The sequence below is a fragment of the Bos taurus genome, chromosome 5, assembly GCF_002263795.3.
Source record: "Bos taurus isolate L1 Dominette 01449 registration number 42190680 breed Hereford chromosome 5, ARS-UCD2.0, whole genome shotgun sequence".
Lineage (NCBI taxonomy): Eukaryota > Metazoa > Chordata > Mammalia > Artiodactyla > Bovidae > Bos > Bos taurus.
Window position 1 is genome coordinate 99,346,244 of NC_037332.1, and position 13,320 is coordinate 99,359,563.

A 13,320-nucleotide genomic window follows, 5' to 3' on the forward strand; every position below is an offset into this window, starting at 1 on the left:
AAAAGTCGACAAACAACAATTGCTGGACAGGGTGTGGAGAAAAAGGAAACCCTCTTACACTGTTGATGGGAATGCAAACTGGTACAGCCACTATGGAGAACAGTGTGGAAATGCCTTAAAAATCTGGGAATAGAACCACTCCAGTATTCTTGACTGGAGAATTCCTTGGACAGAGAAGCCTGACAGCCTATAGTCTATGGGGTCTCAAAGAGTCAGACACAACTAAACGAATGAGCACACACAATTATATTTCAACTGTTTTTGAAAAACATTCATTATCAGAAAAAATAATATGATTCATTTTAAAATGTATGCAATCAGAATATTATTTCCATTTCATAAAAAGTCAAGTTACCCAACAGCATCCAAACTCATGTTTTAATTCCAAGCTTATTCTTGCAATGATATGCATTTGGAAACTGACAGTCTTCTGCTCTTATGTCCCATAAAGATTGTACAGCACAGTTATGTTCACCAGGTAATTTGTCTGTTATCCTGTTATGGAAAAATAGATAATTCTGTTATATTCTATGAAGACAACTCATGAAACAATAGCATTTTCCATGTAACTGTAGTACAAGATATTTTGAAAATGGGTAATGAAGTCTTTAATAAAATTTCAGTAAAAGCTGGTTACTAGGAATTTGGCTACAGAGTAGCCTAGTTTTCAACATTGGTATCAACATTTTATTAACTTTCAATATCTTCCTTCATCTTTCTATAATTCGACTAAAATATAATTCGACTAAAACAAATGTATTCGTGTTATTTTAAAAATATTTCTTTTTTGTATTTTTCCTCCTCTATATAGCATTCTTTTTACAAACTTACTGTAGTTTGCAAGTTGAACCATTTAGCCACTTCCAAGGACGACCACGGCCTTCACGAGAGACTTGAATCCACGATATAATTGATAGGGACATCAGAAATTTCTAGCCCAAAATAAAGAATTTTCACTTAAATAGTCATTATGAAATGTTTTCGTTAATTTTTAAAATGCAAGTCAAAGGATGTGTTCTTTCATAGAATCTTTCATTCTTTGAACAAATTGAGCATGTTAGATTCTAATCTAACACTAAAACATAGGAGTTGAAAGTTCGAAGTTTTAATAGCACCATAAATATTAACCAATACCTGTACTTTTGATTCAAAATTAACTCAACAATATACTCAATATATTATATTCACTGTGTTCTACTGTTAATAAGGAAAATTCCTTTTTTTTTTTTTGACAGCCATTTAATAAAGGGAATATTTACAAAGACATGAAGTAGTTGTAGAGATCCCACAAAAGAATACACCTTGCATAACAACTTGGGGAGACTTACAGCTGTGAACTACATCTGACATTAAGCCTAAGGGATAAGAAGGTGGAATAATTCAATATGCGCAATGAGGAAAATTCTGACTCATATAATTTCATTTTTCCTCATGACAAAACTAACATAGCAAGGCTATAAATAAGTCTTTAGATTCTATGACATTCATTTTTCTGGATATTGTGACAATATCAATGGATTTCTCTACTATTATATGTTTCTCAGAATTTCAGTTTTAGAGGGAAATTAAGGAAATGAAATTGAGAAAATAAGTGACATGAGAGCCGGATTTGGTTTTCTGAGCCTGACACCATTCTCTGACTAGATAAACCCCAAAGCCATCTGTTTCTGTATTGGTGGAATCCAGTGGACCAGACAAGGGGTCAGAGACTCATTTCTCTGGGCTCCTCCCTGCTGAGTTCAACTGTAACATGGAACTAGTGAAAGACACGAGAAAGGAGAACTCTGAAAGGTGAAAAAGAGAAGGGTGATGTGGCTTGAGACTTCCCAGCAGCCCCACTCCTCTGTAATCACTAATCACTTCTCCTTGATGAGAGAACAAGGTGGGAGGTGAAGGAATGATAATTAGGGGCATCTTGTATCTCCCCACCAACCAGGTGAAAGTGACCTAGGCCTCTTACTTCCCAAACACCCAAACCTAACCTGGCTGTTGGGGGTGGCACAGGTAATCCGTTCCTCCTGTGTGTTGAGAGAATCGTGTAGGCAACACCAGGTAAGCCTTACAAGGTGATCCATCAGGACACTTACTAAGAAGGAGCAGTCAGAGAAATTGCCTCTGTTTCCTCCACTGAGAGACACTAGGGTTGGGTGATAGGGGTGGGGGTGGGACCAGCAAAGGGGATGTCTTGACTAAAGCTACTGAAGCTAAGAAGCCTCTTTATCCCTGAGGGTGTAAGACTCCATCTCCACCCAGCGGCGTTGGAAAGAATGGATCTTAAATGTTGAATTCACACAATGAGCTGTGGAAATTTACAAACTTCACATAAATGCAAAAATTTGGAGGAAGTGCAAAATATCATATGGCAGTGATGAGACAGGGACAATCTGTATTATTTCATGTCCTGGAGTAGAAAATGGCAAACTACTTCAGTATTCTTGCCTGGAAAATTTAATGGACACAGGAGCCTGACAGGCTGAAGTTAATGAGGTTGCAAAGAGTCAGACACGAATGAACAACTAAGCATGAACACAGGATTCCATGTATATGATTCAAAAGCAATCAAAGAGATTCTATAAAATCAAAAGTCAGGACAGTGAGTAAATAAGGAGGTGAAGTGATAAGATATTATAGAGGGGTGGGGCTGCTGGGAAGTTGAAACTTCTATTCCGTGATCTGATACACAATTACATAATTCTACAGGCAAAAACATATGTTTATTTTACTTGATGTATGGTAAAATTAGATAGCACAATGTATTTTAGAATTTAATAGCATTTGTAGAAGCATGGTTTTCTATGCAAAGCAAGAACCAGAAATTACCACACATGCATGAACGGTATAAAAATGTAAATAAAGTATCATAAAGTTATATTCCATTGTTTAATGGAATGCTAGCAGACCTTAAAATAAACAAGCTACAAATATGTACAAAAGCACAAGTGAATCCTAACAAATATAATGTTGACTAAATGAAGCCTTTAGCAAAGTGTTGGAAACATTTAATATCTTACCGTTTCCTCTTCATTATCTATATAAAGCAGAGTAGAATTCTTAGTAGCACAGGATATCAAACTCTCCTTCCACGATTTTTTTTCCAAACTAGTATAATAGCAGTTGTTGGAATATGTAAGCCAGTCTTTTGGACAATGACCACAATGACATTCTGAAGAAAGATTATGAATTACTATTCAAAAACAATTTGGTTTTGAAAAATAAAAATTAACTTACACAAGGCATTGGCACCCCACTCCAGTACTTTTGCCTAGAAAATCCCATGGACGGAGGAGCCTGGTAGGCTGCAGTCCATGGGGTCGCTAGAGTCGGACGCGACTGAGCGACTTCACTTTCACTTTTCACTCTCATGCACTGGAGAAGGAAATGGCAACCCACTCCAGTGTTCTTGCCTGGAGAATCCCAGGGACAGGAAGCCTGGTAGGCTGCCGTCTATGGGTTGCACAGAGTCGGACAAGACTGAAGCGCTTAGCAGCAGCAGCATGCATAGATATAAACATATGTATATATACACACACATATATATATATATAATAACATACCTATGCATCCTCAAGGCTGGTATACATAAAACAAATCTCATTCATATATTCATAGAGAGGGTCTTTCTCTAATATATGTCCCCATATAAAGCAAACATATAGAAATATATACTCTTTACATGTGTTGAAAATTAAGAAATGAAATTTCTTTTTTTTTTTAATTTATTTTATTTTTAAACTTTACATAATTGTATTAGTTTTGCCAAATATCAAAATGAATCCGCCACAGGTATACATGAGTTCCCCATCCTGAACCCTCCTCCCTTCTCCCTCCCCATACCATCCCTCTGGCTCATCCCAGTGCACTAGCCCCAAGCATCCAGTATTGTGTATCGAACCTGGACTGGCAACTCGTTTCATACATGATATTTTACATGTTTCAATGCCATTCTCCCAAATCTTCCCACCCTCTCCCTCTCCCACAGAGTCCATAAGACTGTTCTATACATCAGTATAGAAATTTCTATTTTAGAATAGCAAAATTATTTGTCTCATCATAATATAGCAGGAGGAAATTATAGCCAATTGCCAACAATAGATATGGTGATCATATTATTGCATAGGGAGAAGTAGTCTCCTATAATCATTTATTTATGAATGTTTATTGCCTGATTTTATAAATTATATTCTATCCCCAAATCTACTCTTATTTTCCCTAGCCTAAGATAGAGACAAAAATGAACTGTATTCATATCAGAACTTTGAAAATCATTATGTACCTTTCTGGAGCCTTGTTGTGAGAGAGGCGTAATTCTGTTCCTGTATTACAGTAGCTACAAAATTAATCATTAAAAAGTTAATATTGCTTTAAATGAATCATAATGATTTTAGTGTATGAGCTTGAGAATTCACTTTATTGTTTAGAATTAGAGTAATCTGAAATAAAACTGATTTAGCAAGAAAAATTAATTAGGTAATGAAGACTTGATGGAAAAAATATTTCAAAAACCTAACGGAACAAACTTCACCACGTCTTACAGTATTTGCTTTAACCAATCTCAAGAATTAATTTGTATTTCTCAATAAGATCTTTAAATCTCCTAGAGCATGCTTTTGAGTCATGAAGTCAGAATATACATATACATGCTCTCTGTAATTCTCCTGTGTTGTATATTTCTGACAAATTAGATATAACATACTGCATTTATTCTAAATGCATGTATTTTAATGATAGGCACATTCTATAATATTATGAAATGTTTAGCAGCACTGACTCTCAGTAAAGTGATAAGTTCCCTTACAGTTTTTCAAAAATGTACTTAAGGGAGTAACAATGATCATTGTCACCACAGTGGACATCAAGACAAGGCAGATGATTCCCAGGATCCCAGCAATGAACTTCTCTGAAGGTGATGGTGAACCTGCAGGGACAGAAAAGGAAACTGAGAAAGCAGTCATGGGGACAGTTGTTCAGAGTTTACATACACAAGAACCCACACGAACACAGAATTATGGATATAAACTTGGACCCCAACCCATTTTGACCACTGTAGTCTTTCTCTCAGAATATACCATTGTGTTTTCAGCAAATAAAAGACTACATGAGTTGTTGATCAAAGACTTCAAATTATAGTAATGCCAGAATAAAAGTAGTCCTCCGATTTCACATCAGAATCCCATATCCAGCTTTAAGTTCTGTTCCTCAAATTCAAAAATATGCGAGTTTATCCCCTACTCTTCCTCCACACCTCTGCACCCCACTGCACTTCCTAGAACAGCTCCATGTGTGTCTAGTAAGTATTTACCTTTGGAGCGCTGATTCTTCTTGTTCCCATGAAGATTCTGAGGAGCATTTTGAAGATTTAATTCTACATATGTTAATTCCTGCTCAGTCATTGAAATGGAACTTTTAGAAACCTTAGGTTTTCTTTTCTGCCTCTTTGAGTTCTTGACTCCCTTCAGTTCTGCATAGGTTGCTCCTTGGTTATTCATCTCTGCAGCTGAGTGAGATCAAGGACTGTGCTTGAAGTGAACTGAGGTTGAGTGGTGTGTGTGAGATAAGAACCCGAGCACAATGCCACAGGCGGGGCAAAGTGCTTAGTGCTCACTTTGCAGTTGAACAAACTTAAAGCCTGGTAAATCCTTACAACTTTAAACATGTTTTTCACAATGGAATGCTTTTTTGAAAAAGATATTATATATTTGACACATATATTATTGATTCAAACAGTGAAAAGCAATAAATTAGGGAGCAATAAAGAAGTTCATGAACAATAATATCCTTATTAAGTCAGATTCCATGGAAATATTTTAAAACCATCATAGTGCTTGTGTTCAAATTAAAATGTTCTGTTAACAAGAGAGGTTCACCCAAATTTATGATAATTTTGAAATTTAATAATGGTTACAAACAGTTCTTTAAAGATGAGGAGAGAGTAATGTTGACATATACAATAATTTCCTACACTAAATTACATTATTTGGTGACTTACATTGATTGATGAAAAAGGATAACAAATGGTCTTTATTTCAAATGGTTGAGGAGTTCTGAGAAAGCGTTAAAAACTGAGGAAATGCTTCATATACTGGAAAGTGTTAATGACACATTAAACATATATAACAAGTAATATGAAAAATAAACAAAATAGGAAAGACTAAAAAATACTTATTTTACAAAAGTAGTTGATAATTGATTTAATGGCTAATATCTGAACCCACAAAATGATAAACACGTATAGGTCACTTATGGAAGAACATTGTTGGTTCAAACTTCCAGAAAGATCTGACAGATGTCCAAGTTAGTAAAGGTCATTTTAGCTGTATAAGTGATGGTAATTACTTATAAAAGATCCAGATAACATAATTTAATAAATCAGACAATTGATGCAGTAGTCAGAAATATCTGGAAATTAATTATGACTGATATTTATAAAATGTGACCTTCAAAAAGTTATTTACTATCTGGTAACCTATATTATTAATATAAATGGAAATAAGTTTATGCAATATATAACATGTGTAACACTGAGCACTCAACCTGGAATTTATAAGTTCTCAGTAATTATCAGTTTTAATTATTATCTTAGTCATCATTTCTATGGTACTATTTCTGATTTACATCAGCCTTTAATTAGTATAACATATCATTTATTCAATGTTTGAATTTTAAAAAATACTTTAATTATGACAATTAAGTTTAAATTAGCTTTTAGATATATGGCAAAACCAATACAATATTGTAAAGTTAAAGAATAAAATAAAATATATTTTAAAAAAAGTTACTTCATCTTTAATTTCATTAAAAAATTAGGTTTTTTTTATTGAATCTAAAACATATAGGAGGAATTATGCTTGGCCTTTTGCTATATAATGAATTCCTTTCCAAGAATCTGTTTATAGATGTTGAGCAAAATATATATAAACATATTATTATACCAAAAGCTTACCATCTACTGATTATAAAATCCGAAACTAATTGTTCCCTATCATGAGGTCAATAAATTTCACTTAATATTATATCCACACCCAAATATGCATGTGTGTATTCACTTGACTAGCGTTCTACAGACAATAATTTGAATACTTGGAGAAATCACCCAATATTTGCTCAGTTGCATCCCCTCTAACATTTGTTAGTTCCCACTGAGTGAGACGGTCTAGCAGAGAGACAGGAGAGGAGGGACACATACCTTCTGTTGGCCAGGAAGTTGTGCATTCTTTAGTGTGCAGATCAGGTTAATTTCTAAAAAGAGACCTGCTTAGGCTGGTAATGAAAGGAGAAATTTAAAAATTTAAACCCGGTCAAGAATAAGCAATGTCTGTGACCTTCACAGGCTGCCCTGTGAAGGCTCAGAGTGAAGCTAGAATGGAAAATATTGATTTGTCGTCAATGTGTCACTTCAGGCTTGAACAGGAAATCCTCACACTTAGCCTAGTTGAAGAGAGTTTAGCTTATCACACACCTCCAGAAAATAGGAGACTTTGGGCTCCAATTAAAAGCACAACTGGATCTCTAATTGTGTTACTTACATTTTCCATTTTTAAATGCCTCTGAGAAAGTGTTATCATATACTGTAAGATCCATTAGATCTGATAAAGAGAGTGCCTGAAGAACTATGGATGGAGCTTTGTGACACTGTATAGGAGGCAGTGGTCAAGGTCATCCCCAAGAAAAAGAAATGCAAAAAGGCAAGATGGTGTCTGAGGAGGGCTTACAAATAACTGAGAAAAGAAGAGAAGCTAAAGGCAAAGGAGAAAAGGAAAGATGTATTCATCTAAATGCAGAGTTCCAAAGAATAGCAAGGAGAGATAAGAAAGCCTTCCTCAGTGACCAGTGCAAAGGATAGAGGAAAACAATAGAATGGCAAAGAGTAGAGATCTCTTCAAGAAGGTTAGAGGTACCAAGGGAACACTTCATGCAAAGATGGTTACAATAAAGGACAGAAATGGTATGGGCCTAACAGAAGCAGAAGATATTAAGAAGAGGTGGCAAGATAACACAGAACTATACAAAAAAGATCTTCATGACCCAGATAAGCACCCAGATCACTTACCTAGAGCCAGACATCTTGGAATGTGAAGTCAAGTGGGCCTTAGAAAGCATCACTATGAACAAAGCTAGTGGAAGTGATGGAATTCCAGTTGAGCTATTGCAAATCCTGAAAGATGATGTTGTGAAAGTGCTACACGCAATATGCCAGCAATTTTGGAAAACTCAGAAGTGGCCACAGGACTAGAAAAGGTCAGGTTTTATTCCAATCCCAAAGAAAGGCAATGCCAAGGACTGTTTAAACTACTGCACTCATCTCATTTGCTAGCAAAGAAATGCTCAAAATTCTCCAAGCCAGGCTTCAACGGTATGTGAACTGAGAACTTCCAGATGTTCAAGCTGGCTTTAGGAAAGGCAGAGGAAGCAGAGATCAATTTTCCAACATCCATTGGATCATCAAAAAAGCAAGAGACCAAAAGACTGTTCTATACATCTGTGTCTCTTTTGCTGTCTCGCATACAGCGTTATCGTTACCATCTTTCTAAATTCCACATATATGCATTAGTATACTATATTGGTGTTTTTCTTTCTGGCTTACTTCATTCTGTATAATAGGCTCCAGTTTCATACACCTCATTAAAACTGATTCAAATGTATTCTTTTTAATGGCTGAGTAGTTCTCCACTGTGTATATGTACCACAGCTTTCTTATCCATTCATCTGCTGATGGACATCTAGGTTGCTTCCATGTCCTGGCTATTATAAATGGCATTGAAACATGTATAATATCATATATGAAATGAGTCACCAGTCTAGGTCTGATGCACGATACTGGATGCTTGAGGCTGATGTGGAGACAACCCAGAGGGATGATATTGGCAGGGAGGAAGAAGGAGGGGTCAGGATTGGGAACACCTGTATACCTATGGTGGATTCATGTTGATGTATTGTAAAACCAATACAATATTATAAAGTAATTAACCTCCAATTAAATAAATTTATATTAAAAAAAAAAGAGACCTGTGGAAAAGCATTTATTTCTGCTTTATTGACTATGCCAAAGCCTTTGGCTATGTGGATCACAACAAACTGTGGAAAATTCAGAAAGAGATGGGAACACCAGACCACCCAACCTGCCTCCTGAGAAATCTATATGCAGGTCAAGAAGCTGCATTTAGAACTGGACATGGAAAAACAGACTGGTTTCAAATCAGGAGAGGAGTATGTCAGGCTGTATATTGTCACCCTACTTATTTAACTTATATGCAGAGTACATAATGAGAAACGCTGGGCTGGATGAAGCACAAGCTGGAATCAAGATTGTTGGGAGAAATATCAATAACCTCAGATATGCAGATGACACCACCCTTATGGCAGAAAGTGAAGACGAACTAAAAAGCCTCTTGATGAAAGTAAAAGAGGAGAGTGAAAAAGTTGGCTTAAAGCTCAACATTCAGAAAACTAAGGTCATGGCATCTGGTCCCATAGCTTCATGGCAAACAGATGGGGAAACAATGGAAACAGTGACAGGCTTTTTTGGGGGGGGCCCCAAAATCACTGCAGATGGTGACTGCAGCCATGAAATTAAAAGTTGCTTGCTCCTTGGAATGAAAGTTATGACCAACCTAGACAGCATATTAAAAAGCAGAGACATTACTTTGCCAACAAAGGTCCATCTAGTCAAAGGTATGGTTTTTCCAGTTGTCCTGTATGGATGTGAGATTTGGACTATAAAGAAAGCTGAGAGCCAAAGAATTGATGCTTTTGAACTGTGCTATTGGAGAAGACTCTTGAGAGAGTCCCTTGGACAGCAAGTAGAGCCAATCAGTCCATCCTAAAGGAAACTAGTCCTGAATATTCACTGGTAAGACTGATGCTGCCACCTGAGGCAAAAAACTGACTCATTTGAAAAGACCCTGATGCTGGGGAAGATTGAAGGCAGGAGGAGAAGGGGATGACAGTGGATGAGACAGTTGGATGTCATCACTGACTCAATGGACATGAGTTTGAGTAAACTCTGGGAGTTTGTGATGGACAGGGAGGCCTGGCGTGCTGCAGTCCATGAGATCACAAAGAGTCAGACACGAGTGAGCAACTGAACTGACCCACTAGAAGATCTAAAAATTGTGCTATGCTTAGTTCCTCAATTGTATTCCAACTCTTTGCAACCCCAAGGCTTCCTTGGTGGGTAAGAGGTTAAAGCATAAAGACTGTAGCCTGCCAGCCTCCTCTGTCCTTGAGGATTTCCCATGCTTTAATACTGGAGTGGGTTCCCATGACCTCCTCCAGGGGATCAAACATCAAACCCAGGTCTGCCATAGTGCAGGCAGATTCTTTACCATCTGAACCACCAGCCTAATAATACTGCAGTAGGTAGACTAGCCCTTCTTCATGTTATCTTCCTGACCCAGGAACCCAACTGGGATCTTCTGCATTGCTGGTGGATTCTTTACCTGCTTACCAGCTGAGCTATTAGGAAAGCCCCCAAAAATGCGCTGCTGCTGCTGCTGCTGCTTCTAAGTCGCTTCAGTCGTGTCTGACTCTGTGCGACCCCATAGACGGCAGCCCACCAGGCTCCTCCGTCCATGGGATTTTCCAGGCAAAAGTACTGGAGTGGGGTGCCATTGCCTACCTTTATTTAAAAGGAGAAAAACACTTTTGCATAGGGATTCAGAGAAGAAGGAATCCCAAGACATTTAAAAGTGGTTTTGAAAAGACTACAAATGGTGTAGCTGACATAGAAGTAATTTCAATCGTTCAGTTCAGTTCAGTTCAGTCGCTCAGTCGTGTCTCACTCTTTGCGACCCCGTGAATCACAGCACGCAAGGCCTCCCTGTTCAATTGTTATTGCTATGCATTTTGAAGAAAAATTATAAAGCACTGGAGCACTGTTGGCCCTTTAGGTGCACAGATCTATGTAGTTCTTAAGAGGGAAAAAAAATAAACAAACAACAAACAAGAGCCAAAATGCAATCCTTTTTTGTTGTTGTTTCTGCTTAACTAGCACTTCTGGGGTAAAATAGGGCTCAGCATTCTCATTATATTTAAACATGTAATGATTTTTAAAGAATGCTTTTATAATTGTTGCTATGGCTAACGGAATAGATCATTTTGATTTTGATGCATTTAAAGGGCAACTTTCAAACATTTTAAGATTTTTCAATTACAGCTGTCATAGTTTTTTGAATGCCAGTATCTGCTTCTTCAGATAATTTAAAGAGAACACAAGAAAGAAATGGAAATCTGCTGTTATGCAAATCAGTCAACCCAATATTGGATATTTTTACTGTACTGTATCAATCAGGTTGGATGTTTCTTAAAAATATAGGCTGATGTTTACTCACAGTTTGATATTTTGAATTTTTATCTAGAAATGATGTCAGGTAATTTATTTTTAGGGTTTTTGAATTTAGTGATTTCCCACCTACATGAGAGTCTGAAAGTTCACCTTTATTTTTCAAGTTTATGTTGGCTGCTAAAGTTCACAAATCGTTTGACCTATGAAATCTTCATAAAATTTGGCATTTTAGTTCTCTATGATTCTTGTCTGAAGGGTGTGAAGTAAATGAAATTCTGAAACCAGTGGAAATTTTCTGTGTGGGAATATTAAATGCTATTGGATCATTGGCTATCTTTTTCTGATATTATGTCTCTGAAACCAGTCATACATATCAACATGGACCTCCTACTCTAAAAGCAGAGGTGAAAGGCCAGTCGAGAGAGCTCGTCCTAGCTGTGTTTCTGACCAAGCTTGTCCTCCAATTGGTGAAATCTCAAGGCACAGACATAGGTGTCATCAGGCACTGTGGCATGTAATTCATGCTTCTGCTGTCACACTGTTGAACAAAGATAGACACAGGGGAACTTGCTATGGATGAGCGATGTAGAATTTGGGAGGTTCTGACTGTTGTAGGAAATAATTTACCTTGGGGTACATGTTAAGTACTATCTAATGTTCACAGTACCCACTCCAGTGTTCTTGCATGCAGACTCCCAGGGATGGGGAAGCCTGGTGGGCTGCCATCTATGGGGTCGCACAGAGTCGGACACGACAGAAGCGACTTAGCAGCAGCAGTAGCAATGTTCATGTTATTCTACAGGTGAAGAGAAGAATGAATCAAAATGAAAGTGGGTCAAAAATATTTATTATGCAGAACATAATCTTTTTGTCTCCAGTTTTGGGAAATATTTAATTCATTTTTTTGATTTTAAATTTTGTGGGGTTTTCTCCACAGCTATTGGTGTTACCTGCCTCATTAGCAATAAATTTTCCAATGTTCAAATTCCCTCATCTTCAAATTCGATGCAATCTGAAAGTTTAAATCGCTTGGCACTATGATTATTTTTCTATCAAAAGAAATCCATTTTGTATTTATACATTTGCTTTTTAGTGAATGTAGTACAAGTATTTGATGGTGAATAAAGCCAAATGAAATATAGTTTGGCTATATAAGATTTACTCTATAATTTGGCATTGTATGAGGGAGAATATTTGTTGAACATTAAATGGTAGTATATTTATCCATTTTATCATTATTTAATGATTGTTCAAATCCAGATTTCTCAAATTACAAAGTAACTAAATGGCGAAATATTAAGTCATTTTAAAAACCCCAAAATCAATCCTAACCTATTCACTTTCTGCCATAAGGGTGGTGTCATCTGCATATCTGAGGTTATTGATATTTGTCTCGGCACTCCTGATTCCAGCATGCACTTCTTCCAGCTCAGCGTTTCTCATGATGTACTCTGCATATAAGTTAAATAAGCAGGGTGACAATATACAGCCTGACGTACTCCTTTTCCTATTTGGAACCAGTCTGTTGTTCCATGTCCAGTTCTAAATGTTGCTTCTTGACCTGCATACAGGTTTCTCAAGAGGCCGGTGAGGTGGTGTGGTATTCCCATCTCTTTCAGAATTTTCCACAGTTTATTGTGATCCACATAGTCAAGGCTTTGGCATAGTTAATAAAACAAAAATAGATGTTTTTCTGGAACTCTTTTGCTTTCTTGATGATCCATCGGATGCTGGCAATTTGATCTCCGGTTCCTCTGCCTTTTCTAAAACCAGCTTGAACATCTAGAAGTTCATGGTTCACGTACTGCTGAAGCCTGGCTTGGAGAATTTTGAGCATTACTTTACTAGCGTGTGAGATGAGTGCAATTGTGCGGTAGTTTGAGCATTCTTTGGCATTGCCTTTCTTTGGGATTGGAATGAAAACTGACCTTTTCCAGTCCTGTGGCCACTGCTGTGTTTTCCAAGTTTGCTGGCATATTGAGTGCAGCACTTTCACAGCATCATCTTCCAGAATTTGGAATAGCTCAACTGGAAATCCA

The 13,320-nt window shown here is 37.0% G+C and overlaps 1 protein-coding gene across 2 annotated transcripts; it reads right to left on the reverse strand.

Moving 5' to 3' along the window:
* Positions 1–229: 229 nt before the first annotated feature.
* LOC100847738 (NKG2-A/NKG2-B type II integral membrane protein-like) lies at positions 230–7,279 on the reverse strand. Of its 2 annotated transcripts, NM_001319888.1 has the most exons (7): positions 7,184–7,279; positions 5,300–5,494; positions 4,796–4,915; positions 4,274–4,327; positions 3,012–3,163; positions 832–932; positions 230–495 (listed from the first exon to the last, which is right to left on the reverse strand). In NM_001319888.1, exons 2-7 carry the CDS (start codon positions 5,484–5,486, stop codon positions 372–374), a joined length of 738 nt encoding a protein of 245 aa, NP_001306817.1. In that variant the 5' UTR covers positions 5,487–5,494; positions 7,184–7,279; the 3' UTR covers positions 230–371. The 2 variants fall into 2 exon arrangements, with proteins under 2 accessions (NP_001306817.1, XP_003586171.1); XM_003586123.6 differs by lacking the exon at positions 7,184–7,279 and having other exon boundaries at positions 5,300–5,532.
* Positions 7,280–13,320: the final 6,041 nt, after the last annotated feature.